Source organism: Drosophila sulfurigaster, chromosome 2L, assembly GCF_023558435.1.
Source record: "Drosophila sulfurigaster albostrigata strain 15112-1811.04 chromosome 2L, ASM2355843v2, whole genome shotgun sequence".
Taxonomy (NCBI): Eukaryota; Metazoa; Arthropoda; class Insecta; order Diptera; family Drosophilidae; genus Drosophila; species Drosophila sulfurigaster.
In genome coordinates this window covers 19,477,086-19,493,005 of record NC_084881.1, presented here as the reverse complement: position 1 = coordinate 19,493,005, position 15,920 = coordinate 19,477,086, and the positions used below count along the sequence as shown (strand labels likewise).

Genomic DNA, 15,920 nt, shown 5'->3' with positions numbered 1-15,920 from the left:
TGGCATCTCTAGTTGTTTTGGTATAAAAATACTAAAATATATTTTTTAAAATGTACTATCAGTAACATCCAGAAACAGGTGCTTAAGTAAAACTGCGATAAGAAACAATTTGCATTTCATCTAAAAGCCGTCCTTTATTTAATAATTACATACAATTAAAATATCGTTCCCAACCACCAATGTTTGTCATAAGAAAACGATGGTTAATAACGATTTCAAGAAACATCGATATATCGTTGGTGCCATCGACGTTTGTCCATCTCTACGGCACAGCAAGTTAGTGAAATCCAATTTAAAAAAAAATTGCACTGAATTCGTACGTTTTTTGTTGCTGCAAAGGTTGTAAATAGTTATTGCGTGCAAATAATATGTTAATGTGCAACTAAAGAAAAAGCAATAATACGAAAAGAAAATCGAATTTCATAAGCAATACGATTGCTGTCTGTAAACAAAGTACGTGCAAAGCAGGAAAATCGAACAACTTTCTTTTTCCATAGTGTGTGTGATTGCGCGTGTGTGTGTATCACTGACATGCAAATGCGAAAAAGTGCAGCGTAAAATAAAAAAGCAAAAGTGCGCAACACAAAAACAAAATTAAACTCGAAATTTCGGGTTTTAATTGTGAGGCAAGATTAGCACGCCTACCATTTGCAAAAAAGAGGAAAAACGCCTACGCAACGCGGTCGCAATTAAGCAAAAGACACTCACTCAGCTGCCGACGTCGCTGTCGACGCCGCAGTCGCTGCTTCGCTGGTGGTTGCAGTAAACAACAGTAATAAAAAATGAAGAAAATCCTGTCGAAATTCGACAGAAATGAGAAATTGGATAATTCGCACAACAGCTCCTCGTCCAAGGAGACGAACAGTTTCGTTGGCAAGGTTTTCACAGTTGGACGCGTCACGGTCACCGTTGAGGATGTTTTGGCCGAAGGTAAGCCAAGGGGGGAAATGCTTATCACAGTGTGTGTATGTGTGAGGGGGAGTATGCGTATGCATGTGTGTGTTTGGTATTTCGCTTATCGCGTTGCCACCTGATTTAAAGTTTGTCAATGCGCCTGCAGATAAGATAAAATTATAGGGGGATTTGGGGGAACATAAACAGCTGCATGTTGGCGCCACTTGTCGCATGCCACAACGTAGGAAGAACAAGTGCTACACAAAGAATAACCTTAGCTTCTCTACTCCACAAATCAATTGAAATTGAATCAATTATGCATGTTAATTAAAGCCAATAAAGCAATAGTTTTTCTATTCGCCCCACGCGCGTGCTCTTTCTTTCACCTTCTCTTTCTCTCTTTCACTTTGCACAAATGCCAGAGTTCAGCATTGACATAAAAGTCCAAGGCAAGGAAAAGCAAGGAAGGATGGCGCAAATATATATTGCAGCCGTTGTCCTTGAATTGAAGTGAATAATATCCTGCAACGACAGCTGAGTGCTTGGCAAACACATTTCACATCAGCTGCCTGACTATTTGATTTGCATTTATTACGTGGAGTCTTCTCTTTCACCTTTTACTTGGCTACTTTTATTGATATATTTCAGCTTTTTGGCTATTTTTGCAAACTTGGCAGGCAATAGTGTATGTTGTTATTGCTGCTATTTCACTGTCTCTGCTCAGCTGTCTTTATTGTTCAATTTATTTGCCAGAGTTGCCAATTCGTTCGGGCAAAACAGCAACAATTGAAACAGCACACTTCACTGCCGTATGACTCAAATGTTGGAGCGAGAGACAATACATAAGGAGTTCGCCGCACTTGAATACACTCCCGTTAATCCCCTCTCGCCACCTTTGGCTCACTCAGCTGCTTAGCTTAACTTGGGCACCTGTCGCTGTCTCCGTCTCCCTCGCTAAAGCTGTTATTGCTGTTTGCGGTTGTTGCTATCTTAGTCAGTTGCGTCTCGTTTTACGTTTGAAATTTACTTTTCTCAGCGAGTGTCTCTCCCTGCGTTACAATTGCGATTACAATTTAAGTGTGTGTGCATTGTTATTGCTGTTGTGTTGGCTCTGCTGCTGCGCTGCTGCAACCTTCAGCATTCATTAACATTTGACGTTATAATTTCACAAACGCCAACTAAAAAGTCGAATGGATATCGAGCACTGCTACAGTTACACTCGCACAAACACACACACACATTCAGATCTTCGTTGTTGTTGTTATTGCTATTTCACTTGGTTCTGCCCCCTAAATGATTTGTATTATTATTCTTGTTGTCATCGTTGTTGTTGTTGTTGCTGCTCTACGTGACCTTCAATAGTAGTGTGTACAATCAAACACACATGTGTTGTGTGTGCCTATTATGTTCATTTGTATGTTTATTACGTCGCTTTTTATCGTTCATTGGAGTGGCTAAAGCAGCGAGACAGCAATAGCGTGAGGTAGTGATAGAGGGGGTGTAGGGTATAGAATACAAGGGGTGTGTGTGTGTTCTGTTGTGCTTGGCAACTTTTATTATTGAATCACGAAATAAACATATATCATTCCCATTGATAAGATCAGCTTTGTTGACGGGCGTTTAAATTGAAAAATGTTAAAAAACAGTAAAAGTTTATTTTATGTTATTTCCAATCCTTTGAAGTGAAATCCACACTACTCTAATATATGCTAACTTAAAGTACTGTTAATAACATATATTGTAAGTTGCAGTTTACATAATGTTATTTGCAAACTATCTGTAAAGCAATTTAAATGTTAATTGCTCTACAAAATGTTATTAAAATGTTATGTAATTTACAGTTTATATAATTGATATTTGCAACATCCTTAAAAGGTATTGCAAATGCTAAATTGTTTAACCCAGTTTTGCAAACCTGATAATTCAGTTATCATACTCATTAGACATGCAGCCATAAATGCGAAGGTGTAATTGCTGCTTGCTGGCCTCCGGTTGAATTGTTGCTACAGCTGTCAGCTGTCTAGACTCTATAGAGAGTCTAGACTTTGATACATATTTACATTTCCAATATACCCACAATATTGACTAATTTGTGTATTGTGTGTTTGTATTGCAGGCGGCTTTGCCATGGTCTTTCTGGCGCGTGGCAACGGCGGAGGCAGTGCATCATCCACAAAGTACGCACTGAAACGCATGTACGTGAACAATGAGCATGACTTGAATGTGGCCAAGCGTGAAATACAAATTGCGGTAAGCAAAGCATGTGCAATTTAATGAAATTCCATTCCGCTATGCTTAATCACTTTATCGTTTATGCCTTTTGCAGAGCAATTTGAGCGGTCACAAGAACATTATTGGCTATGTGGACTCCAGCATAACGCCCACCGGGAACGGAGTATGCGAAGTACTGCTGCTGATGCCATATTGCAAGCATCACATGCTGGCCATGATGAATGCTAGGTAAATAGTATTAAAAATGCTTTACGTGGTCTGCTATTTAATTCAATTATATTCGCCATGCAGATTACACGTTGGTTTTACCGAACCGGAAGTGCTAACCATTTTCTGTGATATTGCCGAGGCGGTGTCGCGTTTGCATTACTGCCAAACGCCCATCATTCATCGCGATCTAAAGGTCGAGAACATTCTGCAAACGGACGGCGGCAACTTTGTGCTCTGTGACTTTGGCTCGGCCACTGCCAAAACGCTGAATCCCCAACAACACGGCGTCACTGTGGTCGAGGAGGAGATACAAAAGTATACGACACTCTCGTATCGTGCACCCGAAATGATTGATTTGTACAGTGGCAAAAGCATTACAACCAAAGCCGATATCTGGGCACTGGGCTGCATGCTCTACAAGCTGTGCTTCTTTGCGCTGCCCTTTGGCGAGAGCACGCTGGCCATACAGAATGGTCAGTTTGCCATACCGGATAGCTCGAAGTATTCGCGTGGCATGCATCAGCTGATCAAGTATATGCTGGACACGGACATGGAGCATCGTCCCAACATTTGGCAGGTGTGCGAGGTGGCATTCCGGCTGGCGGGCAAAGATAATCCCGTACAGAATCTGCACGTGAGTTAAAGGTGAAAAATTTCCAAATTAAAACGTTTATTAAGTTTTCTATGCTTTACAGAAAACACCTTTGCCGAACTTTGAGCAGCTGCTTGTGCCGCCATTCGAGTCGGAAGTGAAGCGAATCAATGCCGCCGCCAAGGCAGCCAAGACGCAGCAGAACGTCTCGTTGGTGGAGGCGGGCACCAGTGTGGCGCCACGTTCGCGTCCCAAGGGTTCCACATCGGTGCATGGCCAGAAGGCGCTGGGTCTGGGCTTACCGCCAAGTCCGTTGCCGCGTCAGAATATCACATCGCCACAGCCGCAACCGCAGCCAGTTGTGGAGCAATTTCAAGCCAACTTTCCGGCCATGCCTGAAGCAACAGCCGCTGTGCCAGCGGCAGCAACAACAGCAGTGGCTGCCGTTGCCGTTGCGACTGCAACAACTGCCTCAAGCACTGCGGTCAACAGTTTGTTCGAGTCGAGCGGTTATCCGGATCCGTTCAACGAGCCAGCCAACAGCACAACAACAACTACAGCAGCAGCAGTGAGCACAACAGCAGCTGCTTCCGGCAACGTAGATGCCACAGTTGGTGGCACCGAGCCAGCGGAGTCAACGGCCAATGAGTTGATTGTCTCGGGCGGCGGCGGCGGCACGCCCACCAAGCACATGTTGACGCCGCCAAAGCCAAGCGCCGCTGGCGGTGGTCATCGACGCAATGTTAGCGACACTTCGGCGTTTAACAAGTGAGTGAGAGAGTAGCTAATGTAGAGTATTTGCATTCTGTATCTTTGTATTTGTATCTGTATCTGTATCTATGTGTCTGCTTTTTCTCTTGCTTTCACTTTCCTGCCTTTGCCTGCCACTTTCTCTCTCTCTATTTCTCACTCTCTGTGTTATTCCTTTTGACACTCACTTACCATTCATTAAGAGCTAGCAGCAATGACGACGGCGCTCAATAAGCATCAGTAGTTAAAATGAATGAATTAAATACGCACAACATCATTTCCATCATTTTCCAACTCTCATGTTGCATTTATGTATATTTTGTTGCGCCGCCACAGAACCTTTGCCAATGAGACCAGCCAGTTCCTTGCGCCCTACAACAACAACATTGCCATGTCCGGCGATGGACCACAGAACGTGACGTTGGCCACCGCCGCATCCAATCCGGGCATTTATGCCAGCAGCGCCGCATCGGCAGCCACTTCGTTGTCCAGCAATGAGTTGGCACGCCAGACGATGGACAAACGTGTGGAGGCGTGGAATCCATTTGAGGAGGAGCAACCGTTTAGTCAAATGACCGAAGATCACATATTCGAGGCCGAGTTCGATAAGATACGTCAACGTGGCAGCCAAGGCAGTGAGTAATCAAATTTAGTACACTTAATCGAAGCTCTTATCTTAATTCTGTGTAAATCTTGCAGGCATTACGGCCAAATCAGCGTCGACCACGTCGACATTGACGCCAACGGAGCAGAATGCTGTGGCAAATGTTGTGGCAACTGGCGGAGGAACAGCACAATTGACAACTGCGGCTGCTGCTGCTGGTGCTGCTGTGGTGCCAGCATCTTCTGTGTCGCCACATCCACAAGCGGCGGCACTCTCAGAGGATCCATTTGGATCGGCGCCATTCAGTTTGCCACCGGGTCTGCGCGAGAAGGCGAGCTCACTGCGCAAAACTGGAGGTAAAGCATGAAATTTGTAAAATTGTTAATGTTGCCAAGCCAGAAATACGTTTAGCTTCTCGATTGTTTGCTTTTGTTGCTCTCAATACTCTCGATCTAGAAAGTGAAAATGAGTTGAACGTAGACGTAGTCTAAAATACCCCACCCACAAGTAGAGTGTAACAGACAACAACAAGCAACATGCAACATGCAACAGCAGCAACAAGAAGAACAACAGCCAACAACAGCAGCAACAGCATCGACAACTGCAACATCGACAGAAATAACAGAGAAATATTGAAGAAAGTCGAAAGAGAGACGACGAGACAGATGCTTCAACCTAAATGCTTCTAACGTAGTTTAAATCCGCAATCCCGTAGCTGTTGTGACAGAGATTAAAACAAGCTGAGACGCAGAAACAGAGAGCAAAATGTTGGGCGAGAGAGAAAGAGAGAGAGAGAGAGTGGGAGTGAGAGTGTGATAGAGAGTGGGTGAAAGCTTTAGAGTGCCATAGAGATGATAAATGACAAATGATTGATCCTCATCTTTGCATCTTGCGGGTTGCAATCCACATACAAAGCTTAAGCTTAAGAGTGTTTTCTCCTTTCCCCTTTGTAAATATCTAAATTGCACTTAATACTAACCACGACAACTATTTGTAATTGTATAATGATTAACCCAAAACTCAAAAATTGAATTACTTGACTTTAATTCGATATATCTAATCTTCAACTCCAATCTAAGCGCTTCTAACAAACAAAACAATTCTGGTGCTGGTCTAAAATGCTAGATAACAAATTAGTAAACTTTAATGTAAAACGTAATTAGTGGTTGTGGTTGAGTGTAAAACCAAAAACAAAAAGCAAAAAACAAATAATAATACCTACCTATAAAATTATCTTTCAAATTCTTTTTCAATTGTTGTGTATTTGTTAATTTCGAAAATGCTTGTATATGTCAATAGATTCTTTCTTCTTCGACATATGCATTCATAAATTATTTTTTGTCTAATTATTGTATATTTTCATGTGTGTTTTTCTGTAATCTACGATAAGCTAAAAACAACTTTATATATAAATCAAAAGATATCACATATGTTGTATGTGCGCAATTAGCAATTATCTAGTGCATCAACTATTTTTTTGAGCAATAATTTGCCGCATATCAAAAATATATTACGATTAATTCATTAACTTAATTTTAATATTCGAAACGTGCAATTCTAAAGAGATTTATGCTAAACGACTAAAGATAATTAATTCATTAGAGATTACTGCTACTGCTCAATAACAATTTGATTGATAGAACAAAATTAGCGATCACAATTTAATCAATATTCTTTTAATTTTTAAATATTCTTTACATTTTTAATAATTCTGCATTACTAAATTCGAGAAGTTCGCGTCAAACTGCGTTCGCTGCGGATGTGGCAGCAATTAAACAAATGAACTAAAAATCACAAATGTTGTTAACAAATGAAATTAAAAACAAACAAAAGAATAATGTCCAATCATTGCCAGACAATATACAAATACGAGTAAAGAAATTAAACAAATTAATGAAATGCGAATTAGTAAAGTTGCCAAACCGAAAGAGAGAAAAACTTGTTCGGTTTGACGTCAGTTCCTTAACAAAGACCACAGCAACAATTAAAAATGTTCAACTAGCTATTAAAACTAAAAAGAAAACCTGTTAATAACTGTACATAAAATGATCAAATTATGAACAATTTCAAGTATTATTCCAAAGAGCAAAATTCTAGTTTTAGTCAAAATGAAAACAAAAACGAAAAGAGAAAGCGCAAGAAAAGCAAACATAAAAAATAAGTCAGGTAAAACACACATTATGAGCTACAGCAAAATGCAACAGATGACAGTTATATATATATAATAAATATATAAAACATATATATCGTATATTTTTATGAACAAAAGAGTTAAACAAACAAAAAATGAGCCACCAATGCGAAGCGTTTTATTTTAAGTTAAATCAATGCAAACTTATTGTATGATAGTTAAGGCAGAGCAGCGTTTAAAACTGAAAACTGAATTCAAATTGCAATAAAAACCAATCACAAGCAAATTGTAAACTATAAATTTAATTAACTAACGTAACTAAAAAAAACGTACACAAATCAAAATGGGAAAACAACAAATTCATTTTAACTAACACCAAAGGCTATGCACAGATGTAATTATGTTTTAAATTAGAAATTTTTCATTTGTCATATTAGATAATAGATATATTGATTAATTTTAAATTCTAAACTTTTTGTTAAAGTATAAATTTCTTTGCTTTTCGCTCTGTGCATAGCCTAACTTTATAAATGTGTCCACAACTCATCGATCACAGGATATCGGGAAGCTGTTTCAGTCTCAATCGAAGTTCGTCGAATCGTCGCCTCAAAATGTTACACTCACCACACACACACACGCACACGCTCACACACTCTTAGTTACACTCACAAACACTCACACAAAATTATCTTAATATATCTTCTTGAACACCTTATATCATGAAACCCTCTAATCTTGAACTCTTGTCAGTTTCTTCTGCTAACCTCCACCAAAAAAAAAAGAAAAAGAAATTCACCTATTCCGCCCCCTCTGACAACGCCCCGCCCCGCCCGTAATAATTCGTAATCTCATTACCTTACTGCATAAAAGTACTTGATTCTCATCCACAGCCAAATTCATGGTCAGCTGCTCCTCGGGCGGCGTCTCCACGACGTCCGGCGCCCAATGCCAAGGCGCCAACAATCACAGCAATGCCGTCTCATCCAGCTCATCCAAGTGGCTGCTGTCGCCCACCCTGGAGGAGGACAAAACCTCGCTCATTGGCAAGGCACTGAGAACGGACTCAGATGGTGTCGTTGGATTGCCGCTGGATGTGACTGCCTCTAGTTATGTTAAACTGCCGCTGGATGATCGCAATAAGTATGAGAAATTGCGTAGCAATGATCAGCCCACGTCCGACGACTCGGACTCGGAGTTCTTTCAGCAGGACAGCGACGATGGCGGCACTGGGGTTGGTGGCAAGAAAGCGGCTATCTTCAAGCAGATTGTGACGAGCAACATACCAGAGACCATACACAAAATCCAGCAGGTTGCCTACCACAAAGTGGACAAGACAACGCATCTGCCGATCGTGAAGAAGTTGCGTCAAACGGCGACCACCAAGCGACCCTCGTCATCTGCCCAGCAGGCGGCACAGCAACTCAATATGATGGCAGCTGCGGTGGCCGCACAAGCTGCCCAAGCAGCTCAGGTGGCGGCAGCAGCAGCTGAATCGGACGACGATGCGGACTCGATTGGTTCGGCGAGCGATTTGCGGGCCGAAGACGATGATCTGTTCGATGAGAATCCACGTGCCACGCACGCTTCGAAGCTGCGTCGCCCCTTGGGCCATGGCGTCGACATGGATGGCATCAGCGAGAGTGTGAAGACCTGCAGCAGCTCGGCGTATCATGCGGAGTGCGAGAGCGTGACCACACACGAGGATGATGTGCGCAGTCGCGTTGTTGTCAAGGTGCGAATGCGTAAAAAGGATCGTGCTGCGGCGGCGGCTGCAGCAGCAGCAGCGGCGGCTGTTTCAAGCGGTGGCGTGGAAAGCTGTTCGGCTGGCAATGAGGAGTTGAGTCCCACGTCCAGCGATCTGTTGCACAAATTCGGTGATCGACCGCTGCTGCTCGATGATGAGCTCGACTATGGCTCGGCGGAGAGCAAGAGCAGCACTGAATCGCAGCAGCAACAGGAACAGCAAGATCACCAGCAGCAGCAGCAGGACTTGAATAGAGAGTCAGATCAGGAGCTCGATGTGTTTGCCATGGCGCCGTTTAAGCTGCCTGTGGCCAAGGCCATCAAGCGTACAGCGAAGCCCAAACCGAAGCCGCCGCCGCCGTCGCAGCCGCCAGAAATGTGGACATCGACGCCGGTGAAAGGGGCGCCGGTGACGCCTGTAAGCCAGGCGGCCAATTTTGCCACATTTCCAGCGCAATTGGATGAGTTCAATGAGCCCATTTTCAATCCGTTTATCGAGACGAGAGAAGTGGAGCCACCGAGAGTGGAGCAGCAACAGCAGCAGCAGCAGGAGGAGGAGGCCAGCGATCAGCGGGATCTCTTTGGCTCGGAGCCATTTCCACAGGTAATTCGCAAATGTGTTGTCGTAACGCCCGATCAGAACCAGGTCCAGGTCCAGGTCCAGCCCCCGACCCAGCTGCAGCTCCACTATCCCAGCAGTAACAGCATAATTGTTAATAACAATAATAATATTAAGAGTAGCAGCAATAATAACAATAACAATAACCATGTGATCAAAGTGAATGCGGCGCCAGTGGTGACGATAAATCACTCGATTATCATCAATAAGACGCCCGAACCGCTGCAGCACAATCCCACGAATAGCAGTCGCGGATGCGGCAGCAGCAGTGTCTATGTGAATGTGCCCACTGTTCCAGCACCACCATCACCCGCACCTCCACCAATTGCTGCCACTGCAACAGCCACACCAACACCTCTAGCCATGCCCCAGGCAGTTGCCCCCATGCTGCCGATAGCCGATAATGGTTTTGTGCAAATCTCCCAAGATCGCTGCTCCGACTTTACGCCCGACGACGAGGAGGAGCCCGTGGTGTTGCGTGGTGCCGCCGATCTGGTTGCAGATGACAACAGCGTTCCCATCAGCAGCGCCGTCGCCTCCGGCAAACCGAAGAAGGAAAAGTCCCATCTGGCTGTGAGAGCGTTGCCCGCCAAGCTCACCCAAAAGGTCAAGGGACATGCGTACAAAAAGGTCAGCGCCGGCGCCTTGGGCTCGACATCATCGCTCAGCTCGGGCAGCAAGCAGAAGCATCAACGTCTGCAGTATCAATCGCATGACGATGATGATGATGATGATGCTGTTGTGGTTGCAGCTGCTGTGCAGGATGAGAATCGAAGCAGCGGCAGCAGCAGTCGCAACTTTCAATCGAACACCATACAGAACTCGGCGAAGACGGGCTTCAGCAATATGAGCTTTGAGGACTTTCCGTCGGATCAGGAAATCGATCGCATGTCCAAGACAATGATTCCCTTTGAGGTGGTGCGCAAGGAGAAGATGTTGCTCGAGGCGGAGAAGAAATTCGGTTCGCTCAAGCGACGCAACAATCTCTTCTCGTAAACACACACACACACAACGTGGCGACGGGGATGGGGGAAAATCGTGGCAATTTTCTCTCAGTGTAATCTGATTTGATTTCCACTTTTGCGTTTTTTTGTATTTGATCATTGCATTTTGCCCTCATTGCAGTTAGCCGCCGCCACAGATACAAACACAAACGCAAACGCAAAGATAAAGATAACGTTAAAGACACAACACTCACAACAACAAAAACAACAACACACAACATCATCAACATCATGAACAACACACACACAGATACAGACACAATGAACTTCCATGCACGTAAGCAGATAAACTTAGAGCTAAGTAAATAGTAGATGATCCATAAACACATACAAACATATATTCTATCTATATATACTACATATTATATACACTAACACACACATAGCCAATATCTATAATAATATGAATATGATATGATGTAATGTATTTTTTGAGCCAAGTATTTCTCTGCACATCTTTTTGATGACAGAGCCTCGAAAAATTGCGAGTTGAGATAAAGAAAACAGAAAAAAACAAAACAAAACTGCAGCTAATCTGAGAACACGTTGATGAAAAGATGAATGAAATGATTATTATTAGAAGCAACAACTAATTGATATATACAAAAAGAAATATATAATATATTATTACTGTTATTTAGTGCAAGCACTTGCGAAAGAAAAAAAGAAATGGATTTAGAATTTATACAATGCTTAAGTTGACCAAAGTTTGAATTATCGTTTATAGCATTTTTCCATTCTACAAAATGCATATTTATTTATATACCTACACTTCCTATATTAATATATATTTAAACGTAAATGTGATTATAATCCTTTAACACACACACACACACACACTCACACACATGCATATGTATACACAAATGATCAATTAAACCCGAGAAGAAAAGGAATAGCAAAACTATTATGTACTAACAAACAAATGGCTATTAAATATTAGCCAACAATTATTTAAATAAAATTCGTACTCAATTTGTTTATGAATATGTATTATTATCGAGAGTATATAAATTATCAATATGTATATGCATATAATTATTATATTTTATTCTCAGCGAATAAACTTGTTTCCCCCCCAAATACAAACCTGTCTGCCCATTATTTCGGCAGCTACTGTAGTTGCTGTGCTGTTTGCTACCTAAACCAATAGGTAAACACAAATCAGCTGTGCGTGCTAGTATGAATATTTCGACAGCGACTGTTGACATCGTTTATCGTCGCCTGTAACAGCTGTAAACACAAATCAGCTGATGGCGAATGGCAAGTATTTAAGTGCAAACGAGTGTGTGCGAGTGCGAAAGTGAATGCAGAGAGAAAAAGCAAGATAAGCTCAATACATGTATGTACGTATTTATGTGCACATATTTATATTTATATACGATGTGCGCTGGTATGTGTGAAATTGCCAGCAACGAACGATAAAATGAAAACTGAAAAAAAAGGTGGCGTCGAACAAAACAACAAAAGAAAAACAGCGACAGTTCGTAAATAGTACAGTGTACTCGCATTCGCAGTCTTGATTGTGCTTGTCTGGATTTCAAAGTATTCGCCTCGCTCAGACGCGATTAGCAACACTTACTATTTAAATTGTGATCAACATTTTACACGGTGGTGCTTGACATTGTCACGTAGTCTTCTCGCCCAAGATGTTTAACGGTAACTGGAATCAGTCGCGAGAGCGACGGCGTGTCTTGGTCAAATGCGGTGGCTTCTCAAGCCAATTGGCACGCAATGTCACCGAAAAGGTCGACGGAGATCCATTGTGGGGCTCGCGTTTCGATGACAGCCATCCAACGGCTGTGGTCCAAACGCATTTGGATTTCCTTCGCCAGGGTGCCGACATCATACTCAGCAATACATATCAATCGAGTGTCGAGGGTTTCATGCGCCATCTGGGGAAGACGCGAGAGGAGAGCATCGAGCTGATTGAGAAAAGCGTTCGCCTGGCGCGACAAGCGAAATCTCTGTACCTGGAGGAAGTGGCTGCAGCGAATGGCAACATTGGCGCCAGCATGCCCTGGGTGCTGGCCTCGATTGGACCGTATGGAGCGCATCTGCACGATGGCTCCGAGTACACGGGCAGCTATGCCAGCCGGGTGAGCACCAAGGAGCTGCAGGATTGGCACACGACGCGCATTGCGACTTGTCTGCAGACGGGCGTCGATGGTCTGGCCGTGGAGACGTTACCTTGCCAGCTGGAGGCTCTGGCGGTCACTGAATTGATACTTGAGAGATTCCCAACTGCGCGCTTCTGGGTGTCCTTTCAATGCAAGGTGAGTTGTCAAGTTACATTTCTAGAATTCCCTATTAATCGTTCTCCTTTGCTTGACAGGATGAATCTAGTCTGGCGCATGGGGAATCTTTTGCTGACGCGGCTTTGGCTGTGTGGGATCTGATTGTTTTGCACAATGCGCAGTCACGTCTGCTGGGCATCGGCGTCAACTGTGTGAATCCCAGCCATGTGACGCCTCTGCTCAAATCTCTGCTGGCCGTCAAACCAAAGGAGGACATTATTCCACTTGTGGTCTACAGCAATCGTGGCGAAGTCTACGACAGCGAGAGAGGCGAGTGGACTGGGAATGGTGTCAATGTTGTGTCCTTTGTGCCCGAGTGGATTGAGCTGGGCGTCTGCATCATTGGCGGCTGCTGTCGCGTCTATCCCGATGATGTGCTTGAGATACGCAAATGCGTCGATTGCATCGCCAAGGAGCCACAGTCGAGCATCAAAACATCAATAGAGTGAAGGATAGACAGTTGATTGATTCGATAATGTGTCATTCTGATGATTCTCAGACCCCCAAAAATCCTTTAGACTAATCTTGTATAGATTTGTATACACGATCATATCTTTTGCTGGTATTTGTTGCTATTAGTTTATATACATATATAATAAATGTGCTTAGGGGTAAAAATAGTTTTACTAAATTGTGTAAAATTCGCTTGCTGCCAAAAGCAACACAATGTGACACGTGTTTTACCTAGCTACGAAAAATATTCGCATAAATCACATGCTTCTAGTGAAATTATTTTTAGATTTACAAATTCCAAATGCTGGCCAAGAGCTAAGCTCTGGAAAGTGATTCATTTTATTCGCGACTAAGCTCTGGAAAGTGATTCATTTTATTCGCGACTCTCAGTGATTTGTAGCACTATGCAAAATAAATAACGCAACGCATTGCAATAAAAAATATTGTGGCCATAGCGAGCATTAAGATTTGTGCTGTCAATAAATTTGATTTCGTCATAACTGTTGACAATCCTTTGAATGCGAGAGCTTGACGTGATATGCAATATAGCTTAGAAGAATTGCACACCTATTTATTTTTATTACATAAAAATATGTTGTAAAATGTCATGCGATACATATGAATATATGTATGTAGTAAGTGTATGCGTTTCACTGCTTGCAGACTTAAAATGGTAATATAAATGAGTAACTTGTACTTTTTCAATCTTTTTTAAAAACTTCAAATTGGTTAACTATAATAATATTAATTAAAAAATATTGTTATAATAACAAGTACGTTTTTATTAATACATATATGTTATTATGCATATTCTGTTTGGGAAATAATCTCACGAATTTCACTAAAAGTTTGCAATTATGATACGTGGCAAATCAAAACATTTATTAGAAAAATTAAAATATTTAAATTATATTCTTATTAATTATATAATATTATTATAGTAACATATGAAATATGCTTATATTGCTACATTTTGTATGTATTACTTGGGAAATATTTTCACTTTTACTTAATACTCCTCTACAGAGCACAATTATGATATGATATATTTCTTTATTGAGCTAAAAATGGAAATTTTAAAATAATAATAATTTGGAAAAAATTAAAAAAAAGTTATTTCCATAACAAGATTGCATAGCAGAGCAAGGTTTCGATCCTCGGACCTCTGGGTTATGGGCCCAGCACGCTTCCACTGCGCCACTCTGCTGCTTGTTTCCATCCCTGCCAAAAGCAACCCTATTTTTTTTATCATGCTATCTCTTTCCTCAGCAAAACTAAAACTAGTTGCGTAGATTTGCAATGTTATCAAAAATAGCATAACAAGAATATTTTTATCACGATTACTTAATTGAACTAAATCAACTGCTATTATATTTTTATTTAATCAGTTTAGTTTAACTAATCCACTAGTTGTGCTCAATCAAACTGCAAACAGTTTAGTTAAATGGTTGATTAATCTTAGTCAACTTCTCGCTTTGTGCTCAATTTAGTAGAAGGGGGATAAAAAGAGAAAAGTAAGCAAAAGTCGAAACGTGATTGGATCTCTTTATGTGGCTGCCATCGTCATCAGTTGGATTTGCTGCCAAACTGAAATGGAAAGCAAAGCAAAAAAAGTACAAAACTATTACACGTTCAATGTTTGCGGTTTTGTTTCTGTGCACGTTTTTGTTATGAATAAATTACTTAAAATATAACTGGGATATGCACACTTCTGCTCTGCTCAAGTCAAATCACATAAAAACAAAAGAGCACCGTCACGCGACATAAAAAAAATTCAAAGTAATCTCCGCTTCTCACTATATTGAGTCCTGAGATGCGCGACATACGCATAATCAATGACTGAAACTGTCGGGGATTCTGGATTTTGGCTTTAGTCAGGATTCTTTTTTCTCCCTCTACATTTCTGCATCATTAAGTAGCACAGCATGTCGACAATATGCTAATAACTGTCAAGGCAGCATTGAAGGAGCTGCACATTACACATACGCCCTGTGGAGCGTCTGAACTTCTGTGTGGAATACTAACTATATTTTATGGTAAATATGAAAATATAAAGCAGACATCACTATGTTGAACTTAAAGTACTCTACACTCAAATATTAAATTGTAGAAATTTTAAATTATAATTTATATTTCAGGTACTGCAATACACAAAGTATACAAACCATTTTTGGCTGCGAAATTGACAGAAAAAACATTTACACATAAAATGCCACAAAATGCTGCCCACAGCTGTGTGGTTGACTCCTTGGGAGTGTTGATACCACCAACAAACAATTTGTGGACCACTAACTACGGTCAGTTTATTTCATATTTCTATTTGTCTTTCGCTCACGTTGTGGCTAAAATAATTTACCTGCTGTTTGTTGTGCTAACTTTAATTTTAACTTT

At 41.7% G+C, this 15,920-nt stretch overlaps 2 protein-coding genes and 1 non-coding gene across 6 annotated transcripts; 2 read left to right on the top strand and 1 right to left on the bottom strand.

Moving 5' to 3' along the window:
• Positions 1-263: 263 nt before the first annotated feature.
• Positions 264-11,762, top strand: LOC133850290 (AP2-associated protein kinase 1). Of its 4 annotated transcripts, XM_062286341.1 has the most exons (9): positions 266-930; positions 3,011-3,144; positions 3,221-3,354; positions 3,418-3,970; positions 4,032-4,696; positions 5,015-5,313; positions 5,378-5,638; positions 8,304-9,760; positions 10,901-11,762. In XM_062286341.1, the coding sequence occupies exons 1-9, from the start codon at positions 783-785 to the stop codon at positions 11,012-11,014; spliced, it is 3,765 nt and encodes a 1,254-aa protein (XP_062142325.1). In that variant the 5' UTR covers positions 266-782; the 3' UTR covers positions 11,015-11,762. The 4 variants fall into 4 exon arrangements, with proteins under 4 accessions (XP_062142324.1, XP_062142325.1, XP_062142327.1 ...); XM_062286340.1 differs by having other exon boundaries at positions 264-930; positions 8,304-11,762; XM_062286343.1 differs by lacking the exons at positions 8,304-9,760; positions 10,901-11,762 and adding an exon at positions 5,739-7,210 and having other exon boundaries at positions 267-930.
• A 489-nt stretch (positions 11,763-12,251) lies between these two features.
• LOC133850295 (uncharacterized) lies at positions 12,252-13,800 on the top strand. Its single transcript, XM_062286347.1, has 2 exons — positions 12,252-13,055; positions 13,115-13,800. The coding sequence occupies exons 1-2, from the start codon at positions 12,429-12,431 to the stop codon at positions 13,523-13,525; spliced, it is 1,038 nt and encodes a 345-aa protein (XP_062142331.1). The 5' UTR covers positions 12,252-12,428; the 3' UTR covers positions 13,526-13,800.
• An 864-nt stretch (positions 13,801-14,664) lies between these two features.
• On the bottom strand, positions 14,665-14,736 carry Trnam-cau (transfer RNA methionine (anticodon CAU)). Its single transcript has one exon. It is a non-coding gene; the product is annotated as a tRNA-Met (tRNA).
• Positions 14,737-15,920: the final 1,184 nt, after the last annotated feature.